At 42.0% G+C, this 15,756-nt stretch overlaps 1 protein-coding gene across 1 annotated transcript in view; it reads left to right on the plus strand.

Annotated features, from left to right (window-relative positions):
- Nucleotides 1-15,756, plus strand: part of LOC137358407 (serine/threonine-protein kinase A-Raf-like) — a 478,222-nt gene that overhangs the window by 450,434 nt on the left and 12,032 nt on the right. Inside the window, exon 7 of the mRNA XM_068024352.1 lies at nt 15,242-15,266. Coding sequence (XP_067880453.1) covers nt 15,242-15,266 — 25 coding nt within the window. The remainder of the gene's footprint in view (nt 1-15,241; nt 15,267-15,756) is intronic.

Raw genomic sequence — 15,756 nt, forward strand, 5'->3', positions numbered from 1 at the left:
GTGAGACTCTGTGTTACTGAGTATTGGTGTTTATAGGACAGTGAGACTCTGTGTTACTGAGTATTGGTGTTTATCGGACAGTGAGACTCTGTGTTACTGAGTATTGGTGTTTATCGGACAGTGAGACTCTGTGTTACTGAGTATTGGTGTTTATAGGACAGTGAGACTCTGTGTTACTGAGTATTGGTGTTTATCGGACAGTGAGACTCTGTGTTACTGAGTATTGGTGTTTATCGGACAGTGAGACTCTGTGTTACTGAGTATTGGTGTTTATCGGACAGTGAGACTCTGTGTTACAGAGTATTCGTGTTTATAGGACAGTGAGACTCTGTGTTACTGAGTATTGGTGTTTATAGGACAGTGAGACTCTGTGTTACTGAGTATTCGTGTTTATAGGACAGTGAGACTCTGTGTTACTGAGTATTGGTGTTTATAGGACAGTGAGACTCTGTGTTACTGAGTATTGGTGTTTATAGGACAGTGAGACTCTGTGTTACTGAGTATTGGTGTTTACAGGACAGTGAGACTCTGTGTTACTGAGTATTGGTGTTTATCGGACAGTGAGACTCTGTGTTACTGAGTATTGGTGTTTATCGGACAGTGAGACTCTGTGTTACTGAGTATTGGTGTTTATAGGACAGTGAGACTCTGTGTTACTGAGTATTGGTGTTTATCGGACAGTGAGACTCTGTGTTACTGAGTATTGGTGTTTATCGGACAGTGAGACTCTGTGTTACTGAGTATTGGTGTTTACAGGACAGTGAGACTCTGTGTTACTGAGTATTGGTGTTTATAGGACAGTGAGACTCTGTGTTACTGAGTATTGGTGTTTATAGGACAGTGACACTCTGTGTTACTGAGTATTGGTGTTTATCGGACAGTGAGACTCTGTGTTACTGAGTATTGGTGTTTACAGGACAGTGAGACTCTGTGTTACTGAGTATTGGTGTTTACAGGACAGTGAGACTCTGTGTTACTGAGTATTGGTGTTTATCGGACAGTGAGACTCTGTGTTACTGAGTATTGGTGTTTATCGGACAGTGAGACTCTGTGTTACTGAGTATTGGTGTTTACAGGACAGTGAGACTCTGTGTTACTGAGTATTGGTGTTTACAGGACAGTGAGACTCTGTGTTACTGAGTATTGGTGTTTATAGGACAGTGAGACTCTGTGTTACTGAGTATTGGTGTTTATCGGACAGTGAGACTCTGTGTTACTGAGTATTGGTGTTTACAGGACAGTGAGACTCTGTGTTACTGAGTATTGGTGTTTATAGGACAGTGAGACTCTGTGTTACTGAGTATTGGGGTTTATCGGACAGTGAGACTCTGTGTTACTGAGTATTGGTGTTTATAGGACAGTGAGACTCTGTGTTACTGAGTATTGGTGTTTATCGGACAGTGAGACTCTGTGTTACTGAGTATTGGTGTTTACTGGACAGTGAGACTCTGTGTTACTGAGTATTGGTGTTTACTGGACAGTGAGACTCTGTGTTACTGAGTATTGGTGTTTATCGGACAGTGAGACTCTGTGTTACTGAGTATTGGTGTTTACTGGACAGTGAGACTCTGTGTTACTGAGTATTGGTGTTTACTGGACAGTGAGACTCAGTGTTACTGAGTATTGGTGTTTACTGGACAGTGAGACTCTGTGTTACTGAGTATTGGTGTTTACAGGACAGTGAGACTCTGTGTTACTGAGTATTGGTGTTTACTGGACAGTGAGACTCTGTGTTACTGAGTATTGGTGTTTATCGGACAGTGAGACTCTGTGTTACTGAGTATTGGTGTTTACAGGACAGTGAGATCTGTGTTACTGAGTATTGGTGTTTACAGGACAGTGAGACTCTGTTTTACTGAGTATTGGTGTTTATAGGACAGTGAGACTCTGTGTTACTGAGTATTGGTGTTTATAGGACAGTAAGACTCTGTTACTGAGTATTGGTGTTTGCAGGACAGTGAGACTCTGTGTTACTGAGTATTGGTGTTTATTGGACAGTGAGACTCTGTGTTACTGAGTATTGGTGTTTACAGGACAGTGAGACTCTGTGTTACTGAGTATTGGTGTTTACAGGACAGTGAGATCTGTGTTACTGAGTATTGGTGTTTACCGGACAGTGAGACTCTGTGTTACTGAGTATTGGTGTTTATAGGACAGTGAGACTCTGTGTTACTGAGTATTGGTGTTTACAGGACAGTGAGACTCTGTGTTACTGAGTATTGGTGTTTACAGGACAGTGAGATCTGTGTTACTGAGTATTGGTGTTTATAGGACAGTGAGACTCTGTGTTACTGAGTATTGGTGTTTATAGGACAGTGAGACTCTGTGTTACTGAGTATTGGTGTTTATAGGACAGTGAGACTCTGTGTTACTGAGTATTGGTGTTTATAGGACAGTGAGACTCTGTGTTACTGAGTATTGGTGTTTATAGGACAGTGAGACTCTGTGTTACTGAGTATTGGTGTTTACAGGACAGTGAGACTCTGTGTTACTGAGTATTGGTGTTTACAGGACAGTGAGACTCTGTGTTACTGAGTATTGGTGTTTATCGGACAGTGAGACTCTGTGTTACTGAGTATTGGTGTTTATCGGACAGTGAGACTCTGTGTTACTGAGTATTGGTGTTTATCGGACAGTGAGACTCTGTGTTACTGAGTATTGGTGTTTACAGGACAGTGAGACTCTGTGTTACTGAGTATTGGTGTTTATCGGACAGTGAGACTCTGTGTTACTGAGTATTGGTGTTTATCGGACAGTGAGACTCTGTGTTACTGAGTATTGGTGTTTATAGGACAGTGAGACTCTGTGTTACTGAGTATTGGTGTTTATCGGACAGTGAGACTCTGTGTTACTGAGTATTGGTGTTTATCGGACAGTGAGACTCTGTGTTACTGAGTATTGGTGTTTATAGGACAGTGAGACTCTGTGTTACTGAGTATTGGTGTTTATAGGACAGTGAGACTCTGTGTTTCTGAGTATTGGTGTTTATCGGACAGTGAGACTATGTGTTACTGAGTATTGGTGTTTATCGGACAGTGAGACTCTGTGTTACTGAGTATTGGTGTTTACAGGACAGTGAGATCTGTGTTACTGAGTATTGGTGTTTACAGGACAGTGAGACTCTGTTTTACTGAGTATTGGTGTTTATAGGACAGTGAGACTCTGTGTTACTGAGTATTGGTGTTTATAGGACAGTAAGACTCTGTTACTGAGTATTGGTGTTTACAGGACAGTGAGACTCTGTGTTACTGAGTATTGGTGTTTATCGGACAGTGAGACTCTGTGTTACTGAGTATTGGTGTTTACAGGACAGTGAGACTCTGTGTTACTGAGTATTGGTGTTTACAGGACAGTGAGATCTGTGTTACTGAGTATTGGTGTTTATCGGACAGTGAGACTCTGTGTTACTGAGTATCGGTGTTTATAGGACAGTGAGACTCTGTGTTACTGAGTATTGGTGTTTACAGGACAGTGAGACTCTGTGTTACTGAGTATCGGTGTTTATCGGACAGTGAGACTCTGTGTTACTGAGTATTGGTGTTTATAGGACAGTGAGACTCTGTGTTACTGAGTATTGGGGTTTACAGGACAGTGAGACTCTGTGTTACTGAGTATTGGTGTTTATCGGACAGTGAGACTCTGTTACTGAGTATTGGTGTTTATAGGACAGTGAGACTCTGTGTTACTGAGTATTGGGGTTTACAGGACAGTGAGACTCTGTGTTACTGAGTATCGGTGTTTATAGGACAGTGAGACTCTGTGTTACTGAGTATTGGTGTTTATAGGACAGTAAGACTCTGTTACTGAGTATTGGTGTTTACAGGACAGTGAGACTCTGTGTTACTGAGTATTGGTGTTTATCGGACAGTGAGACTCTGTGTTACTGAGTATTGGTGTTTACAGGACAGTGAGACTCTGTGTTACTGAGTATTGGTGTTTACAGGACAGTGAGATCTGTGTTACTGAGTATTGGTGTTTATAGGACAGTGAGACTCTGTGTTACTGAGTATCGGTGTTTATAGGACAGTGAGACTCTGTGTTACTGAGTATTGGTGTTTACAGGACAGTGAGACTCTGTGTTACTGAGTATCGGTGTTTATCGGACAGTGAGACTCTGTGTTACTGAGTATTGGTGTTTATAGGACAGTGAGACTCTGTGTTACTGAGTATTGGGGTTTACAGGACAGTGAGACTCTGTGTTACTGAGTATTGGTGTTTATCGGACAGTGAGACTCTGTTACTGAGTATTGGTGTTTATAGGACAGTGAGACTCTGTGTTACTGAGTATTGAGGTTTACAGGACAGTGAGACTCTGTGTTACTGAGTATCGGTGTTTATAGGACAGTGAGACTCTGTGTTACTGAGTATTGGTGTTTATCGGACAGTGAGACTCTGTGTTTCTGAGTATTGGTGTTTATAGGACAGTGAGACTCTGTGTTACTGAGTATTGGTGTTTATAGGACAGTGAGACTCTGTGTTTCTGAGTATTGGTGTTTATCGGACAGTGAGACTCTGTGTTACTGAGTATTGGTGTTTATAGGACAGTGAGACTCTGTGTTACTGAGTATTGGTGTTTATAGGACAGTGAGACTCTGTGTTACTGAGTATTGGGGTTTACTGGACAGTGAGACTCTGTGTTACTGAGTATTGGTGTTTACAGGACAGTGAGACTCTGTGTTACTGAGTATTGGTGTTTACTGGACAGTGAGACTCTGTGTTACTGAGTATTGGTGTTTATCGGACAGTGAGACTCTGTGTTACTGAGTATTGGTGTTTACAGGACAGTGAGATCTGTGTTACTGAGTATTGGTGTTTACAGGACAGTGAGACTCTGTTTTACTGAGTATTGGTGTTTATAGGACAGTGAGACTCTGTGTTACTGAGTATTGGTGTTTATAGGACAGTAAGACTCTGTTACTGAGTATTGGTGTTTGCAGGACAGTGAGACTCTGTGTTACTGAGTATTGGTGTTTATTGGACAGTGAGACTCTGTGTTACTGAGTATTGGTGTTTACAGGACAGTGAGACTCTGTGTTACTGAGTATTGGTGTTTACAGGACAGTGAGATCTGTGTTACTGAGTATTGGTGTTTACCGGACAGTGAGACTCTGTGTTACTGAGTATTGGTGTTTATAGGACAGTGAGACTCTGTGTTACTGAGTATTGGTGTTTACAGGACAGTGAGACTCTGTGTTACTGAGTATTGGTGTTTACAGGACAGTGAGATCTGTGTTACTGAGTATTGGTGTTTATAGGACAGTGAGACTCTGTGTTACTGAGTATTGGTGTTTACAGGACAGTGAGACTCTGTGTTACTGAGTATTGGTGTTTATCGGACAGTGAGACTCTGTGTTACTGAGTATTGGTGTTTATCGGACAGTGAGACTCTGTGTTACTGAGTATTGGTGTTTATCGGACAGTGAGACTCTGTGTTACTGAGTATTGGTGTTTACAGGACAGTGAGACTCTGTGTTACTGAGTATTGGTGTTTATCGGACAGTGAGACTCTGTGTTACTGAGTATTGGTGTTTATCGGACAGTGAGACTCTGTGTTACTGAGTATTGGTGTTTATAGGACAGTGAGACTCTGTGTTACTGAGTATTGGTGTTTATCGGACAGTGAGACTCTGTGTTACTGAGTATTGGTGTTTATCGGACAGTGAGACTCTGTGTTACTGAGTATTGGTGTTTATAGGACAGTGAGACTCTGTGTTACTGAGTATTGGTGTTTATAGGACAGTGAGACTCTGTGTTTCTGAGTATTGGTGTTTATCGGACAGTGAGACTATGTGTTACTGAGTATTGGTGTTTATCGGACAGTGAGACTCTGTGTTACTGAGTATTGGTGTTTACAGGACAGTGAGACTCTGTTTTACTGAGTATTGGTGTTTATAGGACAGTGAGACTCTGTGTTACTGAGTATTGGTGTTTATAGGACAGTAAGACTCTGTTACTGAGTATTGGTGTTTACAGGACAGTGAGACTCTGTGTTACTGAGTATTGGTGTTTATCGGCCAGTGAGACTCTGTGTTACTGAGTATTGGTGTTTATAGGACAGTGAGACTCTGTGTTACTGAGTATTGGTGTTTATAGGACAGTAAGACTCTGTTACTGAGTATTGGTGTTTACAGGACAGTGAGACTCTGTGTTACTGAGTATTGGTGTTTATCGGCCAGTGAGACTCTGTGTTACTGAGTATTGGTGTTTACAGGACAGTGAGACTCTGTGTTACTGAGTATTGGTGTTTACAGGACAGTGAGATCTGTGTTACTGAGTATTGGTGTTTATAGGACAGTGAGACTCTGTGTTACTGAGTATCGGTGTTTATAGGACAGTGAGACTCTGTGTTACTGAGTTTTGGTGTTTACAGGACAGTGAGACTCTGTGTTACTGAGTATCGGTGTTTATCGGACAGTGAGACTCTGTGTTACTGAGTATTGGTGTTTATAGGACAGTGAGACTCTGTGTTACTGAGTATTGGGGTTTACAGGACAGTGAGACTCTGTGTTACTGAGTATTGGTGTTTATCGGACAGTGAGACTCTGTTACTGAGTATTGGTGTTTATAGGACAGTGAGACTCTGTGTTACTGAGTATTGGGGTTTACAGGACAGTGAGACTCTGTGTTACTGAGTATCGGTGTTTATAGGACAGTGAGACTCTGTGTTACTGAGTATTGGTGTTTATCGGACAGTGAGACTCTGTGTTTCTGAGTATTGGTGTTTATAGGACAGTGAGACTCTGTGTTACTGAGTATTGGTGTTTATAGGACAGTGAGACTCTGTGTTTCTGAGTATTGGTGTTTATCGGACAGTGAGACTCTGTGTTACTGAGTATTGGTGTTTATAGGACAGTGAGACTCTGTGTTACTGAGTATTGGTGTTTATAGGACAGTGAGACTCTGTGTTACTGAGTATTGGGGTTTATAGGACAGTGAGACTCTGTGTTACTGAGTATTGGGGTTTACAGGACAGTGAGACTCTGTGTTACTGAGTATTGGTGTTTATAGGACAGTGAGACTCTGTGTTACTGAGTATTGGTGTTTACAGGACAGTGAGACTCTGTGTTACTGAGTATTGGTGTTTATAGGACAGTGAGACTCTGTGTTACTGCGCACTGGGGTTCATATACAGTGAGACTCTGTGTTACTGAGTATTGGTGTTTACAGGACAGTGAGACTCTGTGTTACTGAGTATTGGTGTTTATAGGACAGTGAGACTCTGTGTTACTGCGCACTGGGGTTTATATACAGTGAGACTCTGTGTTACTGAGTATTGGTGTTTATAGGACAGTGAGACTCTGTGTTACTGAGTATCGGTGTTTATCGGACAGTGAGACTCTGTGTTTCTGAGTATTGGTGTTTATCGGACAGTGAGACTCTGTGTTACTGAGTATTGGGGTTTACAGGACAGTGAGACTCTGTGTTACTGAGTATTGGTGTTTATAGGACAGTGAGACTCTGTGTTACTGAGTATTTGTGTTTATAGGACAGTGAGACTCTGTGTTACTGAGTATTGGGGTTTACAGGACAGTGAGACTCTGTGTTACTGAGTATTGGTGTTTATCGGACAGTGAGACTCTGTGTTACTGAGTATTGGTGTTTATAGGACAGTGAGACTCTGTGTTACTGAGTATTGGGGTTTACAGGACAGTGAGACTCTGTGTTACTGAGTATTGGGGTTTATCGGACAGTGAGACTCTGTGTTACTGAGTATTGGGGTTTACAGGACAGTGAGACTCTGTGTTACTGAGTATTGGTGTTTATAGGACAGTGAGACTCTGTGTTACTGAGTATTGGTGTTTATAGGACAGTGAGACTCTGTGTTACTGAGTATTGGTGTTTATAGGACGGTGAGACTCTGTGTTACTGAGTATTGGTGTTTATAGGACAGTGAGACTCTGTGTTACTTAGTATTGGTGTTTATAGGACAGTGAGACTCTGTGTTACTGAGTATTGGGGTTTACAGGACAGTGAGACTCTGTGTTACTGAGTATTGGTGTTTATAGGACAGTGTGACTCTGTGTTACTGAGTATTGGGGTTTACAGGACAGTGAGACTCTGTGTTACTGAGTATTGGTGTTTATCGGACAGTGAGACTCTGTGTTACTGAGTATTGGTGTTTACAGGACAGTGAGACTCTGTGTTACTGAGTATTGGGGTTTACAGGACAGTGAGACTCTGTGTTACTGAGTATTGGTGTTTATCGGACAGTGAGACTCTGTTACTGAGTATTGGGGTTTACAGGACAGTGAGACTCTGTGTTTCTGAGTATTGGTGTTTATAGGACAGTGAGACTCTGTGTTACTGAGTATTGGTGTTTACAGGACAGTGAGACTCTGTGTTACTGAGTATTGGTGTTTATAGGACAGTGAGACTCTGTGTTACTGAGTATTGGTGTTTATAGGACAGTGAGACTCTGTGTTACTGAGTATTGGTGTTTATAGGACAGTGAGACTCTGTGTTACTGAGTATTGGTGTTTATAGGACAGTGAGACTCTGTGTTACTGAGTATTGGTGTTTATCGGACAGTGAGACTCTGTGTTACTGAGTATTGGTGTTTATCGGACAGTGAGACTCTGTTACTGAGTATTGGGGTTTACAGGACAGTGAGACTCTGTGTTTCTGAGTATTGGTGTTAACAGGACAGTGAGACTCTGTGTTACTGAGTATTGGTGTTTATAGGACAGTGAGACTCTGTGTTACTGAGTATTGGTGTTTATAGGACAGTGAGACTCTGTGTTACTGAGTATTGGGGTTTATAGGACAGTGAGACTCTGTGTTACTGAGTATTGGGGTTTACAGGACAGTGTGACTCTGTGTTACTGAGTATTGGTGTTTATAGGACAGTGAGACTCTGTGTTACTGAGTATTGGGGTTTACAGGACAGTGAGACTCTGTGTTACTGAGTATTGGTGTTTATCGGACAGTGAGACTCTGTTACTGAGTATTGGTGTTTATAGGACAGTGAGACTCTGTGTTACTGAGTATTGGGGTTTACAGGACAGTGAGACTCTGTGTTACTGCGTATCGGTGTTTATAGGACAGTGAGACTCTGTGTTTCTGAGTATTGGTGTTTATAGGACAGTGAGACTCTGTGTTACTGAGTATTGGTGTTTATCGGACAGTGAGACTCTGTGTTTCTGAGTATTGGTGTTTATAGGACAGTGAGACTCTGTGTTACTGAGTATCGGTGTTTATAGGACAGTGAGACTCTGTGTTACTGAGTATCGGTGTTTATAGGACAGTGAGACTCTGTGTTACTGAGTATTGGTGTTTATCGGACAGTGAGACTCTGTGTTACTGCGCACTGGTGTTTATAGGACAGTGAGACTCTGTGTTACTGAGTATTGGTGTTTACAGGACAGTGAGACTCTGTGTTACTGAGTATTGGTGTTTCCAGGACAGTGAGACTCTGTGTTACTGAGTATTGGTGTTTATCGGACAGTGAGACTCTGTGTTACTGAGTATTGGTGTTTACAGGACAGTGAGACTCTGTGTTACTGAGTATTGGTGTTTATAGGACAGTGAGACTCTGTGTTACTGAGTATTGGTGTTTACAGGACAGTGAGACTCTGTTACTGAGTATTGGTGTTTATAGGACAGTGAGACTCTGTGTTACTGAGTATTGGTGTTTATCGGACAGTGAGACTCTGTGTTACTGAGTATTGGTGTTTATAGGACAGTGAGACTCTGTGTTACTGAGTATTGGTGTTTATAGGACAGTGAGACTCTGTGTTACTGAGTATTGGTGTTTATAGGACAGTGAGACTCTGTGTAACTGAGTATTGGTGTTTATCGGACAGTGAGACTCTGTGTTACTGAGTATTGGTGTTTATAGGACAGTGAGACTCTGTGTTACTGAGTATTGGGGTTTATAGGACAGTGAGACTCTGTGTTACTGAGTATTGGTGTTTACAGGACAGTGAGACTCTGTGTTACTGAGTATTGGTGTTTACAGGACAGTGAGATCTGTGTTCCTGAGTATTGGTGTTTATAGGACAGTGAGACTCTGTGTTACTGAGTATTGGTGTTTATCGGACAGTGAGACTCTGTGTTACTGAGTATTGGTGTTTACAGGACAGTGAGACTCTGTGTTACTGAGTATTGGTGTTTACAGGACAGTGAGACTCTGTGTTACTGAGTATTGGTGTTTATAGGACAGTGAGACTCTGTTACTGAGTATTGGTGTTTACAGGACAGTGAGACTCTGTGTTACTGAGTATTGGTGTTTACAGGACAGTGAGATCTGTGTTACTGAGTATTGGTGTTTATAGGACAGTGAGACTCTGTGTTACTGAGTATTGGGATTTACAGGACAGTGAGATCTGTGTTACTGAGTATTGGTGTTTATAGGACAGTGAGACTCTGTGTTACTGAGTATTGGTGTTTACAGGACAGTGAGACTCTGTGTTACTGAGTATTGGGATTTACAGGACAGTGAGATCTGTGTTACTGAGTATTGGTGTTTATCGGACAGTGAGACTCTGTGTTACTGAGTATTGGTGTTTACAGGACAGTGAGATCTGTGTTACTGAGTATTGGTGTTTATAGGACAGTGAGACTCTGTGTTACTGAGTATTGGTGTTTACAGGACAGTGAGACTCTGTGTTACTGAGTATTGGTGTTTACAGGACAGTGAGACTCTGTGTTACTGAGTATTGGTGTTTACAGGACAGTGAGACTCTGTGTTACTGAGTATTGGTGTTTACAGGTCGGTGAGACTCTGTGTTACTGAGTATTGGTGTTTACAGGACAGTGAGACTCTGTGTTACTGAGTATTGGTGTTTACAGGACAGTGAGACTCTGTGTTACTGAGTATTGGTGTTTACAGGACAGTGAGACTCTGTGTTACTGAGTATTGGTGTTTACAGGTCGGTGAGACTCTGTTACTGAGTATCGGTGTTTATCGGACAGTGAGACTCTGTGTTACTGAGTATTGGTGTTTATAGGACAGTGAGACTCTGTGTTAGTGAGTGTTGGTGTTTACAGGACAGTGAGACTCTGTGTTACTGAGTATCGGTGTTTATAGGACAGTGAGACTCTGTGTTACTGAGTATTGGTGTTTACAGGACAGTGAGACTCTGTGTTACTGAGTATCGGTGTTTATCGGACAGTGAGACTCTGTGTTACTGAGTATTGGTGTTTATAGGACAGTGAGACTCTGTGTTACTGAGTATTGGGGTTTACAGGACAGTGAGACTCTGTGTTACTGAGTATTGGTGTTTATCGGACAGTGAGACTCTGTTACTGAGTATTGGTGTTTATAGGACAGTGAGACTCTGTGTTACTGAGTATTGGTGTTTATAGGACAGTGAGACTCTGTGTTAGTGAGTATTGGTGTTTATAGGACAGTGAGACTCTGTGTTACTGAGTATTGGTGTTTATAGGACAGTGAGACTCTGTGTTACTGAGTATTGGTGTTTATCGGACAGTGAGACTCTGTGTTACTGAGTATTGGTGTTTATAGGACAGTGAGACTCTGTGTTACTGAGTATTGGTGTTTATAGGACAGTGAGACTCTGTGTTACTGAGTATTGGTGTTTATAGGACAGTGAGACTCTGTGTAACTGAGTATTGGTGTTTATCGGACAGTGAGACTCTGTGTTACTGAGTATTGGTGTTTATAGGACAGTGAGACTCTGTGTTACTGAGTATTGGGGTTTATAGGACAGTGAGACTCTGTGTTACTGAGTATTGGTGTTTACAGGACAGTGAGACTCTGTGTTACTGAGTATTGGTGTTTACAGGACAGTGAGACTCTGTGTTACTGAGTATTGGTGTTTATAGGACAGTGAGACTCTGTGTTACTGAGTATTGGGGTTTATAGGACAGTGAGACTCTGTGTTACTGAGTATTGGTGTTTATCGGACAGTGAGACTCTGTGTTACTGAGTATTGGTGTTTATCGGACAGTGAGACTCTGTGTTACTGAGTATTGGTGTTTATAGGACAGTGAGACTCTGTGTTACTGAGTATTGGGGTTTATAGGACAGTGAGACTCTGTGTTACTGAGTATTGGTGTTTACAGGACAGTGAGACTCTGTGTTACTGAGTATTGGTGTTTACAGGACAGTGAGATCTGTGTTCCTGAGTATTGGTGTTTATAGGACAGTGAGACTCTGTGTTACTGAGTATTGGTGTTTACAGGACAGTGAGACTCTGTGTTACTGAGTATTGGTGTTTATCGGACAGTGAGACTCTGTTACTGAGTATTGGTGTTTACAGGACAGTGAGACTCTGTGTTACTGAGTATTGGTGTTTACAGGACAGTGAGACTCTGTTACTGAGTATCGGTGTTTATCGGACAGTGAGACTCTGTGTTACTGAGTATTGGTGTTTATAGGACAGTGAGACTCTGTGTTAGTGAGTATTGGTGTTTACAGGACAGTGAGACTCTGTGTTACTGAGTATCGGTGTTTATAGGACAGTGAGACTCTGTGTTACTGAGTATTGGTGTTTACAGGACAGTGAGACTCTGTGTTACTGAGTATCGGTGTTTATCGGACAGTGAGACTCTGTGTTACTGAGTATTGGTGTTTATAGGACAGTGAGACTCTGTGTTACTGAGTATTGGGGTTTACAGGACAGTGAGACTCTGTGTTACTGAGTATTGGTGTTTATCGGACAGTGAGACTCTGTTACTGAGTATTGGTGTTTATAGGACAGTGAGACTCTGTGTTACTGAGTATTGGTGTTTATAGGACAGTGAGACTCTGTGTTAGTGAGTATTGGTGTTTATAGGACAGTGAGACTCTGTGTTACTGAGTATTGGGGTTTACAGGACAGTGAGACTCTGTGTTACTGAGTATTGGTGTTTATAGGACAGTGAGACTCTGTGTTACTGAGTATCGGTGTTTATAGGACAGTGAGACTCTGTGTTACTGAGTATTGGTGTTTGCAGGACAGTGAGACTCTGTGTTAGTGAGTATTGGTGTTTACAGGACAGTGAGACTCTGTGTTACTGAGTATTGGTGTTTGCAGGACAGTGAGACTCTGTGTTACTGAGTATTGGTGTTTACAGGACAGTGAGACTCTGTGTTACTGAGTATTGGTGTTTGCAGGACAGTGAGACTCTGTGTTACTGAGTATTGGTGTTTATAGGACAGTGAGACTCTGTGTTTCTGAGTATTGGTGTTTATCGGACAGTGAGACTCTGTGTTTCTGAGTATTGGTGTTTATCGGACAGTGAGACTCTGTGTTACTGCGCACTGGGGTTTATATACAGTGAGACTCTGTGTTACTGAGTATTGGTGTTTACAGGACAGTGAGACTCTGTGTTACTGAGTATCGGTGTTTATCGGACAGTGAGACTCTGTGTTTCTGAGTATTGGTGTTTATCGGACAGTGAGACTCTGTGTTACTGAGTATTGGTGTTTATCGGACAGTGAGACTCTGTGTTACTGCGCACTGGGGTTTATATACAGTGAGACTCTGTGTTACTGAGTATTGGTGTTTACAGGACAGTGAGACTCTGTGTTACTGAGTATCGGTGTTTATCGGACAGTGAGACTCTGTGTTACTGAGTATCGGTGTTTATCGGACAGTGAGACTCTGTGTTACTGAGTATTGGTGTTTATCGGACAGTGAGACTCTGTGTTACTGAGTATTGGTGTTTATAGGACAGTGAGACTCTGTGTTACTGAGTATCGGTGTTTATCGGACAGTGAGACTCTGTGTTTCTGAGTATTGGTGTTTATCGGACAGTGAGACTCTGTTACTGAGTATTGGGGTTTACAGGACAGTGAGACTCTGTGTTACTGAGTATTGGTGTTTATCGGACAGTGAGACTCTGTGTTACTGAGTATTGGTGTTTATCGGACAGTGAGACTCTGTGTTACTGAGTATTGGTGTTTATCGGACAGTGAGACTCTGTGTTACTGAGTATTGGTGTTTACAGGACAGTGAGACTCTGTGTTACTGAGTATTGGTGTTTATCGGACAGTGAGACTCTGTGTTACTGAGTATTGGTGTTTATAGGACAGTGAGACTCTGTGTTACTGAGTATTGGTGTTTATAGGACAGTGAGACTCTGTGTTACTGAGTATTGGTGTTTATAGGACAGTGAGACTCTGTGTTACTGAGTATTGGTGTTTACAGGACAGTGAGACTCTGTGTTACTGAGTATTGGTGTTTACAGGACAGTGAGACTCTGTGTTACTGAGTATTGGTGTTTATAGGACAGTGAGACTCTGTGTTACTGAGTATTGGTGTTTATAGGACAGTGAGACTCTGTGTTACTGAGTATTGGTGTTTACAGGACAGTGAGACTCTGTGTTACTGAGTATTGGTGTTTACAGGACAGTGAGACTCTGTGTTACTGAGTATTGGTGTTTATAGGACAGTGAGACTCTGTGTTACTGAGTATTGGTGTTTATAGGACAGTGAGACTCTGTGTTACTGAGTATTGGTGTTTATAGGACAGTGAGACTCTGTGTTACTGAGTATTGGTGTTTATAGGACAGTGAGACTCTGTGTTACTGAGTATTGGTGTTTATAGGACAGTGAGACTCTGTGTTACTGAGTATTGGTGTTTACAGGACAGTGAGACTCTGTGTTACTGAGTATTGGTGTTTCCAGGACAGTGAGACTCTGTGTTACTGAGTATTGGTGTTTATCGGACAGTGAGACTCTGTGTTACTGAGTATTGGTGTTTACAGGACAGTGAGACTCTCTGTTACTGAGTATTGGTGTTTATAGGACAGTGAGACTCTGTTACTGAGTATTGGTGTTTATAGGACAGTGAGACTCTGTGTTACTGAGTATTGGTGTTTATCGGACAGTGAGACTCTGTGTTACTGAGTATTGGTGTTTATAGGACAGTGAGACTCTGTGTTACTGAGTATTGGTGTTTATAGGACAGTGAGACTCTGTGTTACTGAGTATTGGTGTTTATAGGACAGTGAGACTCTGTGTAACTGAGTATTGGTGTTTATAGGACAGTGAGACTCTGTGTTACTGAGTATTGGTGTTTATAGGACAGTGAGACTCTGTGTTACTGAGTATTGGTGTTTATAGGACAGTGAGACTCTGTGTTACTGAGTATTGGGGTTTATAGGACAGTGAGACTCTGTGTTACTGAGTATTGGGATTTATCGGACAGTGAGACTCTGTGTTACTGAGTATTGGTGTTTACTGTCTTCCTGTGTTTGATGTCATGGTGCTGAACACATTTGTTTCAAGTTTCTTCTTCATTGCTGAGCTGTTTCTCTTGGGCTGATGGTTTCATGTTTTCTATGTTGCAGGATGCACTGAAATCTCATGTCGTTGGTAAGTTTATTCGTTGTTTCCTGTTTCACTTTCTTGAGACGGCATCTGATAGAAACCTATAAAATTCGAACAGGACTAGACAGGCCCGATGCAGGGAGGATGTTCCCGATGGCTGAGGAGTCCAGAACCAGGGGTCACAGTTTCAGGATATGGGGTATGCCATTTAGAATCGGGATGAGGAGAAATTTCTTCACTCAGAGGGTGGTGATCCTGTGGAATTCTCTACCGCAGGAGGCAGTGGAGGCTAAGTCATTAAATATATTCAAGGAGATAGATATATTTCTTCATGCCAAATGGATATGGGGTGAAAGCGGGAATAGGGTACTGAATTAGACCATCAACCATGATCTTTTTTGAATGGTGGATAGGCCTATGTTTCTAGGTTTAACTGACCGTGTTTCCTCCGGACCGGGTCCCAAGAGGAAGCTGATGGAGAACTCGATATGTTCCAGAACACCGGGTCCAGTGTACAGAACACAAGGGCCCAGGG

Source organism: Heterodontus francisci, chromosome 49 (assembly GCF_036365525.1).
Source record: "Heterodontus francisci isolate sHetFra1 chromosome 49, sHetFra1.hap1, whole genome shotgun sequence".
NCBI lineage: Eukaryota > Metazoa > Chordata > Chondrichthyes > Heterodontiformes > Heterodontidae > Heterodontus > Heterodontus francisci.